We start from the raw sequence: 23057 nt of genomic DNA, 5'->3' as shown, positions 1-23057 counted from the left end.
TTAAGAAAATGTGGCAGCACGTATATATGTACATATATAAAAAGTCAAATGAGGCTTAAAATTGAAGTTATTAAAAAAAAAAACATATGTATAAAGTAAAATAGCGTAGCAAATACTAATCGAGAGTTACTATCTTCGCTTCATCCACACTTAAAATTTTTTCAAATAAATTTTGTTTTTAGATAAATACATATACATATATGAAATTTAATTACAATTCTGAATTAAATATTTATTATTTAAAGCACATAAAATTTCAAATTAAAAGCCTTAAAATTCTTCAAAATAACTTTAAATAAAAATGTTAATATAAAATGTTTGCATAAATTCAAAGGCGGTTCTAGTTCTTTTCTAATAAATTATTATTTTAAAATTACTACCATTTAAATCATTTCATTTATTTTTAGAAATCGTTTATTAAGTGCCATTGAAATCCGCCAAAAATGAATTAAAGCTTGTTAATTTTGCTAAATTATTCTTCAAATGTCTCAGTCAATCAGAATTATTTCTATTTCATATTTTTTGTCATTTGTTTACATTTTCCAATTAAAAAATTTGAAAATTTAAATAAACCTGCTTATTACTTCATTTAAATTCTCAAATTTTGCAAATTATAAAAAGATAAAAAATGAAAAAAAAAATTCATGAAATTACAAAAGTCATGCGTAAAAACCGCCTACATAAAAAAATTATAACTGTTGACCCATACCCGCCCCTACAACCTCGTCCCCTATCAGCCAAACGCACTAATCTTCCGTCTCCGAGATGGAGTAAGTGTGCACTTGGCACATTATATGCTCCGCATATTGTTGCAACGACATTTGTTCGCGCAATTGGCGTTGCCCTTCGACAATATCACCCTGCACCGCAATGCAATCGTCCATATGACGCGTACATTTGGTCACGTGATCACCGAAATCACGCATTTTACGTTTGTATTTGTCGAGACGCGGTTGCAATTGCTGTATATGTTCGCCGAGGGCTTCGAGTTCGTGCTCAACACCATCAGTACCGGCAACGGACGAGTCAGCGCCATCGTTAGCGACTGCTTGAGCCGCTTCTTGCTCGCTTGCGGTGCCCATTGCACACATAACGGTATCTTTTGCGACATCCGTTGTGTCTTTCTGTGCCCCGGCAGTTTCCGCTTCACATGCTTCTAACTCATACTCCTCTTCCCAACTCTCTTGCGCATTGTCACGCGATTCCGCATGGTCGGGCAAACTGCCTGTGGAATCATTTGGGCCCACATGAAACGTGCGATGCTGTGAGCGTCTACGTCGCTTTTGTGCCTGCAACTTTTTAACGTTGGGTTGTGTAAGACTCACCCAGAAACGTGGCGAACCGCGCACCAACTTCGATTGGAATGTATAAACGCCAGTTGAGGAATTGCGTGGACTTAACTGTTTGCTGGTCTGGCTGCTACTTTTCACCACCGTACGGCTAGAGGATGTCGTGGAGCTGGTCAAACTGCTATTGGACATGCTGCTAAAGAGCACTTTTCCACTATTGCTATTTGCGTTTAGTGGTCCGAAGGGATTCTTGCAAAATATAGCCTGTGCATTGCCCTGCAGGCGTTTAACGCAACTGCCTCGAATGTCGCTACCGTTGTCGTGGCTGCTGTTGCCGTGTCGCGGTTTGGATGCATTGCGTATGTTTTCTAATATGAAATTACGTTTTGAGGACTTTATCTCCGGTGTGGAACTGCTGGCACGTGGCCATCTGCTTGAGGTGCGTGCCCCAGCCTTATGTTTACAGCCGCCCAAATCGTCACGCGCACTTAACGACCTACGCTCCTCTTGTGGCGGTGTTGTTGTCTTGTTAAGTTTCGGAGGCGGTGGAGATAGTTCGGAATTTCCTGTAGACGGTGTTAGTGAGCGCGAACGTCTCAAATTTTGGACGGAGGAGTGCATTCTCAACGCACATGCGCCAACGCTGCTCGCCAGACGACTGCAGTTATGAGCATCCTCCTTATCAGCATTTCTAGAAGTTGTGCGGTGTGAAGCATCATCGCGTTCTTCCTCAGCCACTTCAATCAATTCATGCTTTTGCAATATACTATCGCCACCCGACTCTCCCAAGGTGGTGTGAGCAGACAAAAATTTCGAATCTGAGGTAGAAGCCGTGAATGTGCTGTGGGAACTGTGCGACTCGTTAGCACCTTGTTCGGTTATATTTAGCGATTGTTCTCTAACCAACTGCTCGATCTGTGCTGACGTCATTTTATTGCGAATAGTCGTTTCAATTTTATCGAAGATCTCCTCGCTCTCTTTTAGTTGATTTTCTTTAATTTTTCGCAATATTGTACGTTCCATTGCATTGAAATGACTATCTGTCTCGTCTATGTCGTCTTCGTCAATATCATTGATTGCATAATCAGCTTCTCCGCCACGTTGCCGCGTACGTGTTTGTGTTTGCAACTGTAAATTTTCGACGTTCAACAGCAGCTCTTCGAACTCTTCGTCCAATTTAGTGAGATCCTCGTGTTCGTCGGATTCCAAAAGTTCTCCGAACTCCATATCATCCTTATCAATTAGTCGTATATAATCTTCGGCCTCGCAATCGGCGTTGATTGTTGGTGAAGTTGGGGAATGTATGTTTTGCTTGAAGAGCGCGTACTCCTCGAACTTTGGTTCACACATCGACTTTAACTCTTTCGCTGTACGTTGTGCTGCCGCTTGAATGGAGGTCGAAGCTTCGTTACTTGACGTTTTGCTCAGCACATTAGTCTTTTTTCGTGGACGTTTTGTTGTTCTGGGTGCAGTATACACTTTACTTGATGCCTCGTTCAATGCTTCGGCGGTTAGTCGTGCGACACGCGTAACATCCGCTAAGTTTCTTGTGGTATGGGCATTGTGATCTGACTTGTTTTTTTGGTCATCGCTTGGTAATGCCATACCGGCTTTTGCACGCTCCATAATTGGTGCCCTGAGCTCGTTAATCAAGATTTTAGCTACTTCCAGCTCTGAAGTGCTTTCGTTGTGGTTTTTCATAGTACAGGCGAAAGTACTCTGCTTTACTTTGTCATTTTCTACATTCTTCTCAACTAAAGCGGTACCAGCTTCATCAATTTTCCTATGCATTCGACTAACAGCAGTGTCAACAGCAATCTCGTCCAACTTATCTTCACGAAAAAACAAATCCTGCTGTGAAGTACTGATATTGTATGTGCGTGCTGATTGTTCGCCGTTACTGCCGGATATGCTCCGGCTCTCCGCGGCAGTGAACGCCTTTGGCATATTCAGATCAGCTTTAAATAAGGTGGTTTGTGGCTGTGGGGCTGACAGTCTTCGGCACTTGGGTTTACTTGAGAGCGGCGTCGGTGTCGAAGCCCGTTGAGAGGTTCCTCTATGGACTACGTTAGGCGATATACGCTTGCTTTGTGAAGACTCCGCAGATTTATTTTCAATGGACTGCTTATTTTTGGAGTTTGTCTTTCCTAAAGTCTTGCTAGCAGCGTGTGTTACGAATGTATTTTTCTCAAATATTTCTGGGCCTGCAGTAGTCGCCTCGATGGGTCCGGATGCTTCGAAGCAATGTATTGTCTCAGCTGTTATGGTAACATTTGAAGTTTGCGGCGTAGGCAGCCTCTCAGCTGTCGTTGAACTCGATCTTGTCACATCGTCTAGTTGATAGGTTGAATATTCACACACATTTTGAGTTTTACCCTCAAATGGCTCCATTGTCAGCATTAAAGCCGCCTGATTTGCAGATGTTTCGTACTCTTTACGTGCGTGTGCCAGGTCGTGTATAGAAAATCGCCTGATTTCAGTTTTTTGCAGCTTCATTAGCGTCTCGGATTTCGCAATCTTATTTAATTCCTCATAATCATTATTCATAAGCATGGCAGTACCGCTTGAAGAATTCTTTAGAATCACGCTACGGCTATTAAACACTTCTGCGTCGAGGAGCTGCGTTGTAGACTGTGTCAAACCCCCTATAAAGTCGTCTTTTGTGTTTTCTTCTTGTGTTTGCGCGGTCGCAGCCACTTTTTCTGTCTCAATATTGCCGTCACCAATGTCATCGTCTGCAGTCACATTCTCAATTGTATTTGCACTAGCTACGCCTCGCTCTTGTTGTTGTCCATCAATGGCCGACTCGGTATCGCTCAATGAATTCAACTCTTTACCATCAAGAAAGAATATATGATCTTCCCAGAGTTCCTGAAAGACGAGCTTACGGCGAGTGCGTTCCTCGCGCGTCATCAATGAACGGCGTCGCTCCTGATTTTCCGAGTTATCAGAAGTTGTACCGGAGACATAACGTTGATCGTTATAATCAGGGTTTTGTGGTGTGGTGTCAGTAAGTTGATTTGTTTTAGCATCTGATGCATTTTCGTGTGGCATATGATTGCGTGCATTTTCATAGTATAAACAAATTGCGCCGTTATTTCGATTTTGATTTGTAGTGGATTCGGTACACTGATCTGTAGCTTCCTCGGGCCATTGCATAAACTCCCAAATTTCCGTAACGGATATGCTACGACGATCTGCTGAATTCGAGTTTTGTGAATCTGACGCTTCTTCTATATTTACATAAGGCGTTAGGGCGTTCTCCACATTCCCCATTTCCACTTCGGATTCTCGAGCGGAATTGTTGTGTTTCGTCTCCAAAGGGCAATCTCTACCCAATCGTTGGGTCTGCTGCTTTTGACTATCTTCCATAATGGCGCGATCCAACTCTAATGTGAGATTAGTGCTACTGGCGACTTTGCGCGGAGTGTGTGCATAACTCCAATCCGCTGACTCCTCGGAATAATTAAGACGCATAATCTTCTCAATGAAACTAGAGTTGGACGATGTACGATTGAGTGTTTGAGTACACGTTGGAGGCGGCAAAGCGTTCATAGTGGCATGTGCATCTTCATTGCTGTCCGTCTCAACTTCCTCTACCACCTCCAGTACTGGTTCGAGTTGTGAGGAGAATGGCGGCAACGTTTCCTCAGTGGTGTCTGAGCTGGCATACTCTACATAATCGTACGCCATACCATCTGAGCCGGACTGATACATAATACCTGGACAAGTGCCACCGTGCACACGTCCAGTTATACCACCACCCGTGCCATTATAGTCGCATAAATTACGCATACGTACTTGTGTTTGCTGTGCCACCTCCGGCTTTAGGCGTACGACTTTCTCAAAGCAGTACTCGCAGAGATCGACATAACGCGGCGATGAAAAGATCTCCTCGTAAGAGATTGATTTCCGCAACGGCACATATTTCTTTTGCTCTTTGGCACAGGGTATATGCTTGTGATCGGGCTGTGGGTCGCGTTGCGGTGAATTGAAGCCAAAGTGCGACAATGTGCGATAAGGACTAGTTGTGGCTTGTGCTTGCGCCTGGTTTTTACCACCACTACCATCAGCAGTGGCGTGCTTTTGAGGCATATCGAAGCGAGTTTTACGTGGCGTGTTTGCCGATGTGCTAGTCGTATCAGGCGATTCGGTAGTGAACGGTATGTTAAAGATGAGATTATTGTCGTTCGCTGACGGACGGCGCAACGACTCAAAAATGCTGTCGCACACAGCTGGCGTACAACAGGCTTGTGACTTCTTATACGGGTTCTCTGCTTCATCTGTATCGGTTGTGGTGGTGACCACGGACACGGTATTGGTTTTCTCATAGACTTGCTCGTAGACGGGCGCGTAGTTGTCATAGTACACCGCACACAAATCTGTCGTTGGACGTCCCAACAAGTGACCGAACGTCTGTTCGAAATTCGGCAAAGTAACGATACCGACGGTAGGCGCCGTATGCTGATGGCGCTGGTGTTGGTGTACACAATGATGATGTGTATGCGCACAACCAGCACCAACGCCGAGATTGTTACTGTTATTATTATTGGAATCTATGTAACAAAACTGCGGTTGCTGAGCTATGGTCTCGGCTGCGTTAGGACGCGGCTCAGCTGGTTGTATAGGACGAAACCCTATCGACTCTACTTGCACATGTTGTTGCATATCACCCCCCAGAAACTCATGACGTTGTGCAGCAACTGTCTTGCCACCACTGTCACCAACGCGGCCCCCTAAACGCTTTTCAATGTCACTACTCTTTGTTGGCGTATGGCTACTATTTTCGACCTGCCTATTTGTACACTCTAATAATTCATAATCTTGCGGTTGTAATTTGTGCTTTTGTCGCTGAAATAACGTGTCTTTCTTGAGTTCGGCTATTAGCAACGGATTGCGTTTGAAGTTGCTGTTGCTCTTATTGTTATTGCCGCAAAAGATATTCTCTTTGTTGGCTTTGTAGATTCGCTGTGCGGTCGCCTCAACTATGCTAACATTCATATTAGTCGCATTTAAATCAGCATTCGCATTCGCATGCGTACGAAATTGATTGTTGTTGTTGTTATTTCTGTTGCTATTAATGTTAACGTTGCTGTTGTTGTTTATAGCCAAATTTTTGCATGCATTCGCAATTTCGATGTACTTTTCACATTGATCAAGCTTTGCATATCCCTCTTCTTCAGCAAAACTATCAGCGGTTTCTATGGCTAAGAAGCGGTTAGGGATTGATAAACAGTAAGTTAAAGGTTAAAGCCAAAGAGCGGAATATATACTATAAGTATTATACTAATAATACAATAGTATGTATTTATTAGGCATAGAAGTTCATTTGAACTTGAGGTCTTTTATTTATTTTTTTGAAACGGTAATAAATACAAAGTATAAGGATAAGGATTGAGGATGTTTGCAACCGCCATGGTAAAACTGATATTATTTTGCTGATATTCATTATCATTATTTCACTTAAAAATATGTTATTTTTTATTTAACTTTCAGTAAAAAAAAGTGTGGTAACCCTGTGTAAATTAAAAATTTGTAATTTAAAAACTATCATCGTCAGTCTATCGAAAGGAAAAGGTATTATTTTCTACTGTGATATCGTAGTACATACTTATGTATGTATGTAGTTTAAGATTTTTTAAGGACAATTATTTTGGCTTATAATAAATTTTATTGTTATTCTTTTGTTAATACATATTTAAATAATATGTTTTTTAGAAGAAAATAAAAAGTAATTGATACAAGAAACCTGAAAAAATTAGTTCTCAAAAAATATTATTTGTTTTAACATGAATCTTATGCAACAGGTGGGCTGAAAAGTTCGTAAGCTGATCTAGATATATGAATTTTAGTCAGCCTCTATCTTTAAAAGATACATGTACAAATTTGACCGCTCTCGGTCTATTACTTTATGAGATATAGCATTTCGGTTAAAGCAACTTGTGTTCATTTAGAAAAATTAATCAAAAGGAATTTCGTATGTTGATAAAGTATTGCTTCTTGATGGGAAAAATAGATTGATCAACATTATTTGGACTCTGCACCAGGGAAATAAACCATTGAAATGTGGTTTGCTAAGTTTAAACGAGGCGAAATAAGCACATAGGACGAAGGCAGTGGACTATTTAAATAGGTTGTAACCGACGAAAACATAAAAAATCACCAAAATAATTTCGTATACCCATAAAGTGAAGTTGTACGAGAGAACTAAGACTCTAAAGATATGAAAGTTAAGTCAAAAAATATTATTTGTTGTTGAAGGTATAAATGATAACTTTTGCCAAAATATGCTTCGTCAAATGCTATACATTAAATACATCGCAATACTGTCTTTAAAATATGTAATTTGATCTAAAAAAATACCATCCAGTGTAAAAAACTTATCTTCATAACAGCTCCAACAGTTTTATTGCTTACTAAAACAGGATTACCATCATTTTTATTATTATCTAAAATGTAATTTCTATTTAAAGAATAACCATTTTTAAGTAATTTTTTATGCAAATTTAAATTTAAAGTTAAACTGGATTTTTCGTTCAATACACCGTTATTACCATGGCTCACATTCAAGTATTCAAACTATATTTTTAGCTAAAAGAGTTATTTTTCTAAAGATTTTAACAATAAATCAATTTTAGGAAATCTTTAAATTAATCTTTAAACTATCTAAAATACCGAGGCTGTTAAAAATATAGAATTGGTTCTTACGTATAGTAGTAGAAAAGTTATATTTATATATAATATTTACTAAGGTTAGGTCAATTAGAACAGCGCTACACTTCACCAGCTAAGAAACATGCTTGTCAAATTCAACAATTTAATTGGATAAGGATATACATACATATGTATATGTATATTTCTGACATTACAGCACTTTATAATACTACAGCACAAATTTTATTAAAAGTTACAATTTTTAGAATTAAATAGTCTGCAGAGTATATTAATGAAATATATAGTGTAAATTGAGGAAGAGTCGAGTTTAGTTGCAGTAGTGGTTAGGGAGATAGTATACATAGTATTTAATAATAATATCAGGTGCTTTGTAAGAGAAGGTAAATGTATGTATGTAGTATTGTACAGTATGTATGTTCAAAAGTGAATTGGAATTGCGGCACACCAAAAGTTAACCATAAATGTTTGGTTTCAAATACGTATAATTTTTATGAACGCAGGTTAAGGATTAATTCAACACCATTAAATGCAAATTCGTTTTAATGTTTGGAGCGCTTCACTTCACCCAAGTGACTTATATTTACAAACGCAGAGGTTAGGTTGGTGCTAAAATTGATGACTTGACGATTTTATATTAATATTTATTATTGCACATTATATGCACCTACACATACTATATTTGATATATATTTGTCAAGGGGTTATGATGTTTTACAACAAAAAGTAGGTACGAGCGTTTTGTGTTGCTCGGTTTTGGTTAAAAAAAAACGCACAGAAATATTTATTACCTCGGCCCGTAGGCGGTTTGCGATTCACAGCCGTATGAGAACGTTCGCCATTTAAGAAACTAAGAGTTGCTAAAAGAATATACATACATATGCAAGTAATTTAAAAAAGTTTTTTTTTCGAATATAAGATAATTTTGTATATAAAAAAATAGAAAATAAAAATAAAAAATTAGTGATAACTTTAAGGTTTTTTTAATAACAAAGAAAATATGTAGGTAAGTGATTTTTTTGTGTGCTTATATTCGTTAATAAATTTAAAAACGTTAATTTTTTATTTTTATAAAAATGTGCGTAGTTAGCATACAGATATGTGTTTACGTTAAATGTTTACTATTTGCGATAATAATGCATACTTTTTTCCATACACTAAAGAGCACAAAAAAGCATGTTTTGCATGCTATTGCTATTTGTGCTGTTCAAGTTGCATTTTTTTTTAATTTGTACAATTTATTATAATAAAAATGTACAAACAGTTTAAAAGAAATGTCGAGATGCGTCGAAGAAGTGGTGTATGTGCGCCTAAGTTAACTAACAGCTGCAGCGCCGACTAAACTAAATTTAAATAATAACAAAAAAATGCTTACAAATACAACAAACAAAATAACAACTAAAAAGTCATCTAAAAACAAAGTAAAATCGTATAACCCAACGACGCTTAAAAGTGGCGGAAGGGTTGATTGGAGAGAAGGCATGTTAAATCCTAAAACTATTAATTATAGATACAAGAGCAGGAGGGTTGCTAATAAAAAGTTGGTTGGTTAAAAAATATTGAGTTAAAAAAAATTAAAAAAATATGTATTTAAAGAAAATGTCAAAATCCCATCATACATAGCAAGTATTATTAAAACGAACAAATTGAATGCAATTTTTGAAGCAGTGGTACAAAAAGAGTCAGCCACAAAAAAATATAATTTTTTTTTCAATTAGAAAAAGCTTGAGTTTCCCACAATAGGTAATTAAAAATATAATCTATAATATATGCACTAACACGCATTTTCATTAGTAAAGAAAAAACAAGAAAAAACTTTAAACAGCTAGGAAAACAACAAATAACGAGCACACTAAACAATTTTCGAAAATAAAGTTTGGTTAGAAAAAAAAAACAAAATGTGTTATGACAAAAGTGGAAATTAAATTTGTAATTATTATCGTTTCCAGCAGTTTGGTTTACTGCCAGTAGATGCAACCAAGTTAGAAATTGTTTTAATTATTATTAATTTTTTTTTTGCAATATACAATTCGCAATGTGAGCATGTTGAATTATGTGTATGCGTGTAACTGCAAAAATTTAGACCAATTATTGTGTATGTTGCGTGATAAGTATAATCCTTATGTATACAAAATGAAAAAATGTGTGATTTGAGGTTAAGAAAACTTCGAAAAGGGGTATATATATTTATATGCATATGAGACATTTGTAAATGGCACTATTTATGGCATATGATGAAAAAAGGCATAATTTTCAGTTTCAAGTGTGGACAATGGAGTAATATATAGTTAGTAAAAGTAGGAAAAATCAATTTTTCCCTTTGAAATTGTTTTTTTAACAATATTGTATGCATTTCTAAGTCAATTGTAGTTTCGTAAACGTAAAACAAAGTTAATTCAAACGTTAAATTGTATTGTTTATTTACGTAATTAACAGAATCATTACAAAATTTATTGGTAACTATTATTTTTCGTTTCATTTGCTTCATATAGGCATTAACCAATTGTGATAATAATGTTGATTCTAATTTTTTTGAGCTCTACTGCTCCTCTAATGCATTGCAAAGCCAAAACCTTTCACACTTTTTAACTGAAAATGTTGCTTATTTGCATTGCGACAGTGAACTAAACGCCTACCAAACTCACTAAGCGAATGTGGAAAGGTAACTTAATATTTTTTTTGGTTTCATCTTCGAGTTTGCACTCACCTCAGCGGGGTTCGCCTGTACAGTGGTTTAAGTTTCGACATATCTGTCAGTTAAAAATTCAAACGTATATTTGTTGTTGAGCTGTATTGTGTAGGTAGTATTTTTTTAGTTTTTTTTTTGCGTTGTGCCGGAAAATATTAGGTAATTATTGTACTAATATTTAGTAGTAGAAAAAACTAATACAAAACATTACAGTAGCGATAGTAGTAGATTGTGGTCCTATAAACGCGTTATCGATGTTGGTGTTGTTGTTGTGGTTGTTGATGATGATAGTTATATAAAGCTAGCGATAAAATATAGCAGCGCCATAAACACAATCATACGCAAAGCGGTAGTAGTTGACTATGGGGTTCAATAACTGGACTTGGAGCTGCATCTCGTCGATTTTGCTTGACGCACTGACTTAACTCTCACGCATTTTACAGACTGTGCGCACGTGATTGATTTACCAATGGAAAACTAATTGACTAGCTAAGAATTAAATAACACTTTCGACTAGACTAATTCGACAGACTTCATTAGACTAACGGACTACTGCGCGAAATTTACACTTATGCAGATGGGCAGCTTCTCCTTTTGCTCATTTTTTAAATTTTATTGGGGGAAAAAATTAAATTTTACTGGCTTACGATAAAAAAAAAATTCACCATTTTAATTAAATAATTACAAAATTTTTGCATTTTAAAAGTTTTATTGTAGTTTCCGGAATTATTTTTTTTACACAAAATAAAAAATTTTATGTTTTACCGATTTTTTTTTTATTTTAGAGTAATTTTTATTTTACCAATTCACTTTTTCTTGAAGCTGGCTACAAAATATAACAGGCAAGGGAAATAGAAGAGGAAGATAAAAATTTTGATTTATGTAGTTAAACGAATTTTCAAAAATTCTAATTCATTCGTATAACATATGAGAAAATTTTGAAACGGAAAATTTAATAATTCTAAAAATGTTTTACAAGCTTATTAAGAGCGAAAATAAAACGAGAAAAAATTGGTTATGAAAATATTAAACAATATTTTACGAATTAAATTGATATTACTTTTTTAAACATCACGTTAAAAACGGATTTTGAACAAAAAAATTCAGAAAAATGATTTCTTAAAAAAACTTTTACACCAAAATAAAAATCAAGACAGTTAACATTTATACAAAAATTTTGTCATAGCGGTTATTTTGTTTACGAAGGAAACAACTGCAGCTGCACACAAAACTAACCAAAATCTTGTGCCAATAGAAATGTCGGGTAAAAATTTTGAAAAATAAATTTAGATAGAAATGAAAGTTCTGTATGAAAAGTGTCAGTATTGATAGGAAGTAGATAGAGAACAAGAGAGTGTGTATCGCAATAGCAGCAGGGGCTGAAGTACGAAGTATGCATAAAGTTGTTTGGTTGTTAAATAGTAGCAGAAGTAGTAGTAGTAGTAGAAGAGAAGTAGTAGAAATAGTAGCAGAAGTGGTAGTAGTAGTAGTAGTAGAAAATAATAAATCACTTAATACACGCCGTACAACATGTTGGGCCTGTTTGCAAACGAATTGAAACATGAGTTTAAAATAGTTTTGTTTGTAATTTATGAAAATAAGGAATGTAAGATTTTATAAGTTTAGTTAAGTTAAGTAAGTTATTAGCGTTTAAAGGAGATAGATAGTCAGTTATAAATGTAATAATTTGTTAAATAGTTGTTGCAGTAATATTTACTTGCGCACTACAGAAATGTGACGGATACGCTATCGAGTACGGGTAATATTTTCTTTCTAACAACTAATAAATTATTATGTGTGTTAACAAAAGTTAAAAACAAGTATTATAAAATTAAATGAGTTTAATTTGTGTTTTACGTTGTAGCACAAAGTGGTATAAAATATTTTGGTTTTTTGTTGGTATTAAAGAAGGGAAAGAGAAAGTAAAATTGTAAAAATAAATTAAAAAGTGAAATGATACAAAAAAATAGCTAAAAATAATACTTAAAAACTTAATTTTGGTAAGTGGCAACTACATACATAAAATAAAGATATAACAATACATAAAAGTAATAATAATAAATATATAATATGAAATTTTAAAGTAGCCAGCGAATAAAAAAGTTTTATTTTGTTTGCATTTTTTCTGGCTGCCTCACACCATTTCAGCCTTTAATTAGCATAATCAAAATTTCTAAGCAGAAATATTAGGCATACATTGAGTGTAAAGAATTGTTTGTATTTAAACAAACAGCTGGCGCAATGCGGATAAAAACTAAATAGAAAAATAGTTTAAGAAATTCAACATTTGGAAAGACAAACTTAAAAATGCAATTATTGACTATATAAAACAAAACAATACAATTATAAGCAATATATAACTACTAAAGTACTTGAACAAATCAATATATATGTATATATTTTTATATCAACAATCATATGTTTAACGAAAGAAACAAACAAGGAATATAAGAAAAATCTGAACATACACAGGTATATTATGTAAATAGAATATAAAGCAAATTTTCAGACAATAACAAAACGCTATTAAATAAGTTTAATGATGACGAAGGAAAATTGCTTCACGCGCAGCATATTAAAATTTTGAAAATATAACAATATTTCTCTGTTTTTTCAGTGTTTACGAACGAAACTTATGCAGGTTTGTAAATAAAAATGGAAAAATTGTTTGATTGGACTTACCATCGCTCAATACTACTTCGGCTTGGCTTGGAATTGGCGCTTGTTGGGTTTCTATTCTCATCACTTGGTGTTCTAGAAATAAGTAATGAAATTGTTTGTATTATTTTGTTATACTTTTAAATAGTCAGTGTTTTAAATGATCACTTTTACTATACTATGTCTAAATTAATTAAATTTCAAGCGGTTATATCAGTCCAGAATGAAAAAAAAAATAAACTAAAACTTAAGTACACTATAGCCCAAAAAATATTATTCAATGGTAGAAAAGGTCAACTTATTTTTTCCACCGGGCAATAAGCTAAAGCGTCGCGGCATTTAGGTCAGTCATTTGAAACAATTTATATTTGAAACTTTGAAAATGTTATTTTCGAATCGTGCGAATACGATACTCGGAAACTGCTACGGAATATAGGTACTTTACTAACAAGTCTTATGCATGAAATAGATAAATTCGATTATTTTTTCCTTACTAACATTCAAATGTTAAAATTGAAACTAATATTTATTTCAAGACCTACCTAATATAGTGATATACTACAATTTTAATATGATTTAGAGGCTAACGAAACACTCTTAAGGCCGTTTTGTTGTTGTAACAGCAGAATTCTGTCGAGTTGACAGTTCTTGGCCGGATAAAAATCTGGGTCCTTTCCGGTTACGTAAACCCAACTGTCGTGAGAACGTTTTCTCAATGTCTGGTTAGCAGCCTTGGGTCAGTTAACAGATAGAGCTGACCATTCTGTGAACCTGCCTGTTATTGTGCCTTTAGCACTAAAAACAACATAAAAGTGTTAGAGAACACTGCTGAAGTAATGCTTCTTCCATCCGAATACTTACACCGGATTATCGTTAATCCGCAAATTCTTCATTCATTTGTACAGTAAAAGTTTTTTCCTAAATTTCTGTTAAACGCATCGCTATTGGCATGTTAATAACTAACAGCGTAGTACAACTAGCCCAACAATGGCCTGACCATTATTTTCTCTCTTTTTTTTTCATTTTTAACATTTCCAATATTCTCTTTATTGCACTTCTTTGAACTCACCTGAAACGTCTTCTGGCTCTGATTGACTAACTGCGGCAGTTGCGATTGTTATTTGTTTCGTCTGTGGTGGTGCTGAGATTGGCATCGAACTCAGTGGCTCTGATTCGGAGAAATCAGTATCGGTATCTATGCAGAGATGAAACAAGAAATATTTATAGTATACGGAAAGCCAGAATCATTTTCTCAGAGATGCACTTACATTCACCATGAATGCTCTTCTTCTTACGCTCCACCGTGCGTTTGTATTCGTTCAACTCATCATCGGTGACATTATCGAATGGATTTTTAGCATATGGTGCCTTATAAACAGCTGCATTGTGTTGATAGCCACGTTGTATGATACCCTTAGAGGCTGCGCCCATTAACACAACATGATCACCGGCCGATGAAACGGTCGCATCCTTAATACGATTGGCCTCATCCCATGTAACACCCTCAAGGATGTGTGATTGTGGACCGGCGGATATTTTATCAGCCCGACGATTGTCTTTGATCTAGAGTAGAAAAAATGTTTTAATTGTATAATTTCTTGTAGTTACCTCTTATAATTGCAATGTCTTACTTGTTGTTGCAAGCGTCTGAACTCTTTTGGATTTGTTCCCGCTGGCACAAATTGCAAGGGATCTTCGATGCGTACCGGTGTCGAGTGTGTTGGTGAACCTTCGGCTACCCACTAACAACGGCAACATTGTTTGTGGTGACAAACATAGCGAAGAAAAGGCGATGATAGGGATCGGAGGCATTTTGGATTTGGTTAGAGTGGTGGTCGAGAATTTTTCATATTATGCACAAAGAGCGTACACGGAAATGGTAAATCAAATTACATTTGGGAATATGCCGTCATTTGAGTATTTTAGATTTGATACGAATTTGAGGCAGCGCAATGTGGCGTTCATTTGCAGTTTGAAAAAAGATATGCAATGAAAGTAGAAAGAGAAAGAAAATATTGGTAAGTTTTTAACGGATTTTTTTTACTATAACTAATTACATTTCACCTTTTACTTTATATGACTTAGTTGTTTGGGAAAACATAAACTATAATTGCTGGATTCACAGTACTTAGTATATATTGAACAAAAATTGCCTAGTTTTTTTAAATTTAAAGGGTGAATCTCTCAAATGTACATGTAAATATGTATGTATGTAAATGTTTGTATATTTGTTAGTTATAAAAATTTTACTTGTATCGTGCTTAAACTTATGTTTAATTTCTATAACTTAAACAATTAAAAATATATGTATACGTAAAAAAACTATATATTTATAGTATGTAGTAGTTATGAGCATAATTAATGTGAGTACATATCTCTTTCACTGAAATATATATACATATGTACATAATAATCAAATAATAATTAAATAAAATCACAAAACATAACTAAATAAGTAAATATAATAGTGAGTTCAGAATGAAATTTTCATTTTAATAAAAAATAACAAAGAAAATAGTAATAAATATATATATAATAAAAATATGATATTTTTACATGATTGAAAATTTTTATGTAACGTTTCTAAAAATATTCGTATTAATAAGAATATTGTTATTATTATAACTTATTTATTAGTGCTGTTACATGATACTTAGGTTTAAGATTATTTTTTGTTATTTTTTCGTTATTAAAAACATTCTCTCACAAAGCAAAGCAATTTATACGAAATAATATATACATATGTACATCAAGAGTAAAAAATAAACAAAACAAAGAAATATTAAAAAAAATGAGAAATGAAATATAACAAAAATAGCTCAATGCCCATTAGAAACTGATAAAGCGTCTATATACAAAGATTAAACCTAATTGATATGGCGAATTAAAAATTTGGAATATTGAATCATCATGACACTGGAATCAACCGTTCAAAATTACAGGTGTTTTTGTATGCAACTGTAACTGTTGGCTCCCTTTATTTGTGATAGAGTGCCTTCGGTAGAACCACCATGATGCACACGCTCTTCATTTTTTTGACGTAACGCATTAAATAATAAATGTTTATTCAACTAATATGTGAATGATAAGCAGTTAATCATGCAAACGTGCAACAAAACGATATAAAAGTAATTAATAAGACGGCAAAAAAGGATAAAAAGAAAAAAAAAGTATGCAAACCATTTTTTTCTATCGATTATCAAGACGCAAGAAAATACGTATAAAAAATTGTTAATGTAGGGGTGAATTTTAATATGCCACTTTTGACAAGAAACTTAAAAGGCTTCTTTGAAACACTTTCCATTGCAACAAGACTTGTGTATAATATAATATTATATATTTTGATTAATTTATGCATATGTGTTTAAATGTAGTTATTTATATTTTCGTATTATATACTCATTTTTATTATTTTTTAATAAAAAATAAAACACATTTCCAAACGCTTTCTAAAAAAAACATTTCTTGCGTGCCAACAATCGACATTATTACATACACAAAATTATTAACAAGTATTTTTATAATATTTTAACATGTATATATATATATTAGTACAGTATTTTAGACTAAAAAACTCAAAATCTCATTGGTATTATAAACAAAAATATGTAATTTTTTTAAAAGTATTTAAATTACAAATATTATTAAAGTACAATGCGTTAATGGGTTAACATTTTCTTTCTCTTTCTATATTTTTTGCTCTTTTCGATGCAGCTTCAATTGCACGTGTGATTACTTTTGATTTTTTTTACATTTTTACTTAATAAAAAACGTTTATGTATGCTCTCATCAATTTGATGATATAACTGCATTACGCTGCCCAACAGCGAATCCCAGTAGAAAAGCGAAAAAGCGTCGTCAATAAATGGTTAATAGCAGCCGCAGTTGAAGCAAAAGTCCTCACAAGTAATTAATAACTCAAGCGAAGTTAAAGAGAATATACTTTGTGTCAATGTATCAATGGTTAATTTGGTATTCTAAGTTAGTTTAATTTTAGTTGGGCATATAGTAATTAAAAAGAAATTAATTTTTTTTTTATTGGTTTATTTTCATTAATATATTATTATGTATTTCACTTGCTTTGCTTTAACTGTACCACAAACACATTTGAAAGCATTTACTTAGCTAATAATGTGTGATTCATATTTTATATAATTTTCTTGCATTAAATTAAAATTATTTCATTGAATTACTGCAAAATTAATCAAGTAGTTTTATTATGGATGGTTATCCGTAAACTGTGTTATATTGTTCATATAAAGTTATATAAGATAGGCAGGAGCTTTTATTAGCTGACACTAGGATGCGAGAATGGACCGAAAAATAATTCTTTCACAATTACAACTGCATAAAGACTGCATTTTAATAATAATATTAATATGGCAATACTTCAAAAAATTATTTAATATAATAAGAAATATTTTTATGTATAAAAATATATTGTAATCCAATTAATTTTTTAATCATTACAATATGCACACATATTTTTCGGTCACATTTCACAATAATTTGTGCTATTTTAAAAACTATTTTTCAGCTTTATTTATTTGATTGTAATTTTTAAAGTTTAAAGCGCTTTTCTAACCTAAAAAATGCTTGCTATGAAAATCTAAAGGAGTTTGAAGCTAAGCATAAATTGTAAATGGAATGTTGTGTTGTGTTAAAAATCAAATAAAATAGAAACATATTAATAAAAAAAAACAAATAATTATAAAAAAATAGAAAATACCAAACCTTGTCATAAAATAAAATAATAAGCATAAAAAATCATTATTGCAACTATATCAAATAAAAAGTAAAAGAAACTAAAAAAATATTAAACTACTTAGTAAATGATAATTCCCTAAACCAATACAGTTAAATATATAAAATTACTATACTTATTTCATTTTTTACTAAGGCGCTTAAAAAGTTTTCAATGCAACAGCTTCATAAAGTCCTTTATTTATTTTTTTGGTCAAATTAATTGAGTCTTTTCGACTAGTTAAAAATCATATTCTTAAAACTTTTATGGCAGTTTTTTTTTTTTTTCAAAGTATACTGCATGGAAAATAAAAACACCTTTTAAAAAATACAGAAAAGCAGAATAAACATTAAAGTATATGTGCACGTAATAATCGTTTTGTAAGCATCAGCACAATTTTAATTAATTTTTAAATGTTTAATTTGAGTTCGCATTAAAACATTTTTAAAATTTGTAAATGAGAAAGTAAACATATAACTTCACGTTTAGGTATTTGGTTAAGACAAACAGTGCCTATATATCTTTTACTAATAAAAAAAATATTGAGCGGCGGCAGCAATGTTTTAGCAGTATTTGTTTTTATGTTAAAGCTACATTTATAATTCATATTTAATGTTGGTAAGAGCTAATTAGCAAACTTTATAACCCCAAAAATATTTGTCCTACATTTTGTATAAGAATTAGTTTCGTTATTTCATAAATATTCTTATAATAATTAGCTTTCTTCTGTTTTGGTACGGTTGGTTAGTGGGGCGCTTTTGATTTTGTGTTTTTTATCTAAGGTTTTCATAGCATTTTCATTTCATTTTAGTTCTGACTTGCTTCAGATTTATCTTCAAAAGTAATAATCTCTACCTTTGTAATCTTTTTGGGATCGGGCGTGCCAGTTTCCAAGACCTCAACCTTCTGGTAGACATTTGGCGAGTTAAGCCATCGGCTGCGATCACCGCCCTTGCGTAAGTCACCTTTCTTCCAGATGCTAGAAAAAAAATATAACAAATCATCAAGATAATAATTATTTGGGCGAATGTTTTCTCCACTTACCCCTGCTTCAAGAGTTCCTCTTCTTCGAGTAGATAACCCAGCGAGCTAACAGCTGGTGGCAGCTCAACATCATTTTTCGGCTTCGGAGGATCCGACTTGATCAACGGATGGCGATAAATGTAACCGGTGCGATAACCAGCGTTATCCAACATACGCATGAGTGCCTCAAATTCAGCACCACCGACGCGCCACTTAGGAGCACCTGTGGTGGACTTAGCGGCAACAGCGACACCACCAGCTTCGGTAGTGGCTGCAGCGGCCTCGGCAGCATTGGCCTCGACTGTTGCCACAGCGGCAGCGAATTTCTTCTCCAAATCCTCAGGTGGGCGGCGCGCTTCAGCATAAATAGCTTTGCGTGATTCCTCCGGTATCAATACCAAATTATCCACGCCGACTGGCAGTAGTTGTAATTGTGTTTCACAGGCTTTCACAATATGACTGGCAGCAAAGAATGCCTCCTCGATGGTTTCACCACAACACAATGCACCATAATTACTGAGTATCAATACTTTGGAGTTGGGACCGAGTGCGCGCACCAAGCGATCACGTTCATCGGCATCCATTTGTGTGCCCGTGTACGAGTGTGTGGTCACTTCGCCCAAAACACAAGCATCACGGGTCAATGGCAGTAGACCAACCTTCAACGAAGAGACAGCAACGACGGGTGTGCACCCAATATAGATGGCGCAACGGATATCTGGGCGCGCAGCATGCACCACTGAGTGCAAGGCAAAGTCTAAAGGAGGAAAAATATATGTATATTCTTAGTAAAATGTATAATTCAAATTATGAATTTAAAAACTCTTGGATTTTAAAAATATTTTGAAAATATTTTGAGAATATAGTTATATTTTTTAGGAATTTGCATTAACAAAATGTCCGGTAAAAAAAAAAAAATTTGTGAAGTTCTTAAAATTTTATATTCAATAATAAAACTATATAAAATCCATTAAAAAACAACAAATTAATTTATGAGCACATCAAAAATACTAACTCAACTTTATTAGCTTCATTTTAATGTTATTCAATAAACTAGTACGTAATAATAGATTCATGTTGTTTATTTTTATCTATTTAACTTGCATTTCTCATTTTTATTTTCTTCACTTTTTTAATTAATTTTTTTTTTCTTCGTTAAAAATCTACTTTTTTTATTTTGTTTATTTATTTGTTAAATATGTTCTCTTCCCTTCAATATTTTTTTCTTTATTAAATGAGGGCGGTTTTTATATTATTTCGTGGTTTATATTATTATAGTTTATCTCCTTTTATTAATTATACTATTTATTTTTTTATATTAATTTATTTTTTGTTTCACAAATTGTTTTAACATCTTTAATAGTTTTTAATTCCATTTTTTTTAAATTAAAATAAATAGGTTTTTTATTATGCACTTTTCTTATTTTACTATTTTGGTTTTAATTTTACTGTCTACATTTTGCATTATTCTCTTTTTGATAAATTTTTTCGTTATATTTCTGTGAAACTTTTAGTTTATTTTTGTGCTTTACAATTTAGGTGACATTTTCATTAAAAAAATAGATATGTGATCTCCACAAATATTTAAATGCAGATATTAGTCTAATGACACACTTACGATTCTTATTCACTCCGAAATTAGTGGTGCCTTGTTCCACAACCTGGCCCTGCATATCAACCTTGTTCAGTGATGACGCCGTTATCTCATGATACATCATTCCATAGGGATTCACCAAGAAATTCTCCTGGTCGACTTTGAGACGGGCGGTGATTTGTGCGCCCAGCCCTTGCGTCCAACCATACAGATCCAACAAACGGAATGTGGCAGCCAATTTACAACGCAAAATCTTTTCACCCTTGGCATAACCCATGGATTCAACGCCGCGTATATCATTAATCGGCAGCATACAATTGGTAGCCTTGAAGACATTACCGACACGCGTCGATGTCGGTACGCCCATTATGTCCGATAACTGTTGCAGTATACCGCCACCGTCACGTGCCGAATCCACGATGCGTTCCAATTCCTCGCGAAAGAGTTTCGAACCCATAATGGCCTCAACACGTTTGCGACGCTCCATTTCGCGCATATCCTATAAAAAAAATTAATTAATTAAATACAAATAAACTCTTTAATTTTAAATCATTAAATCTGGTGAAGAAGTGCGAATCGCAAATGTAGTAAATGTTTAGTAATTTGTGGCTTTCACTCAGACTAATTGAACCAGTGTGAAAAATCGATGCAGCTGTGGACACTCATTCATTGGGCTGCACTACAATTTGGCTGCTTGGCCACTTGCGGTAAAAAGTGTTTTTCATATGCATACCTGCTCAATATCGGCTGGACGTGCTTTACTGCTATCATCCTCTTCGGCAGCGGAAAGGTCTATGCCATTCTGTGGCGGTGGCTGCTGTTCAACTTCAGTCATATTTGTAGCGGTTTTTACTTTTAGTTATGGCTGCTATATATACGTCTTTATATATATTATATGTATTCTAAATATCCGTTTCTGTATATATTTTTCAATGGCTGTCTGTTACACAAAAATTTAGACTGTTCCCGATTTTATTTTAATTTTCCCTCCATAAATGAATGAAAATGTGCTACAATGATAAGAATATAGAGATATTGTTAGAAATTTGTAAAAATAAATAATATAAGCTTAAAACACATATATACACGTACTCAATCGTAGACAGACAAATACATTAAAATGCAGTAAAGCCAATAAACGACACTCAATCAAACAAACTTCTAAACGCAAACGCCCACTAACTTACATATGTCGATATAACCGACCGACCACCTGCCTGTGCATTTCGCAGGAGACTGAACGTCTATGCAATGCTGAAGGACGTCTACTATGAAAATGTGTATTAAGCTGGAGGAAAAATGCACAAACAGCATATGAAAAGGATGTGATTTCAAAAAGGATGAGCGCATATCAGCCCAATGTAAAAAGATACATTCATTGCCGTCGTCCTCCTCGTCGGTAGTGACCTTAAAAAGCCCACAACAGCGCGACAAAATACGTCTTGGTAGATGTGAGAACAGAATAACGACAAAAGCACGACCGAGTATAAACTATAATAACGGCAAAATGTAGTTTATACAGCAGGACCACTTTCTCTATGCACTCATATCACTGTTTCGATAAATGCATTGCGTTGTAAGAGTAATCGGCATAAATAAGAGCACACTGGGCGCTCTATTCACCATCGCACAAGCAACTGGTTATGCAAAGAGAGTTTGTGAGTGTAAAAGAGCGATTTGACCCCAATTAAAAGCCGACATAAGAAGATTGCAATTGGTCTTATTGACTCATCGTTGACAAGGTGTGTGGAAGCTAGTGTAAACTGTTTGTTTTTGATTATCTTTCAGCTAGGTCAAAGTACGCAAGATTATGTTCTTATAGGTTAAAGTATTCAGTCACGATAAAACCAGAAATGCACTCAATTATATACATATAAATTAAATGAAATATAATTTTAATTTGTGCTTATGAGTTTTTCACTTAGTTTGCATTTTATTATAGCGTTTATTTTGGTTGGGATATTTCAGAATAACTTGGTAACACTTTTTAATAATATTGTAGCCGTGCTTAATATACATACATACATTCATGGATTTCTTTTTCAATCAAATATTTCTGTATTAGAAGCAGGGTTGCAAGTAATACATTTAAAAAATAATTTAATAACATTTGAATGAAGATTTTTTTATCTTTTAATCCCGAAGGTCTCAATTAAAATTTTTTACACCAAATAACATTATGATAAAAAAAATTTATGCAATAATCTTATTTTTTATTAAAAGCTTATACATAAAAGTTATAATAAAAAATACTGTTTCATCCAAATTTTTAAATTTAAAAATTTGCAACCATGATTATAAGCACGCTCGTATTCTGTATATTTTGATATTCACCAATAATAACTTCAAGGCCATATGTGCATACAATTGAAAAAAAAATTACTCAGT

At 33.8% G+C, this 23057-nt stretch overlaps 1 protein-coding gene across 11 annotated transcripts in view; it reads right to left on the bottom strand.

Annotated features, from left to right (window-relative positions):
* Positions 1–23057, bottom strand: part of LOC120772466 (protein hu-li tai shao) — a 76479-nt gene that overhangs the window by 9165 nt on the left and 44257 nt on the right. For 2 of the 11 annotated variants that reach the window (XM_040101095.1, XM_040101096.1), the window contains exons 4-12: positions 21403–21679; positions 20694–21168; positions 19097–19832; positions 18908–19031; positions 14940–15050; positions 14577–14871; positions 14378–14503; positions 13333–13404; positions 8753–8821 (exon numbers count right to left, since the gene is read on the bottom strand). In XM_040101095.1, coding sequence (XP_039957029.1) covers positions 8753–8821; positions 13333–13404; positions 14378–14503; positions 14577–14871; positions 14940–15050; positions 18908–19031; positions 19097–19832; positions 20694–21168; positions 21403–21504 — 2110 coding nt within the window. In that variant the 5' untranslated portion in view covers positions 21505–21679. The other 9 variants (XM_040101097.1, XM_040101099.1, XM_040101101.1 and 6 more) reach the window with 8 other exon arrangements.

The sequence above is a fragment of the Bactrocera tryoni genome, chromosome 3 (assembly GCF_016617805.1).
Source record: "Bactrocera tryoni isolate S06 chromosome 3, CSIRO_BtryS06_freeze2, whole genome shotgun sequence".
Classification (NCBI taxonomy): domain Eukaryota; kingdom Metazoa; phylum Arthropoda; class Insecta; order Diptera; family Tephritidae; genus Bactrocera; species Bactrocera tryoni.
This window is presented reverse-complemented; position numbering and strand designations above follow the sequence as displayed.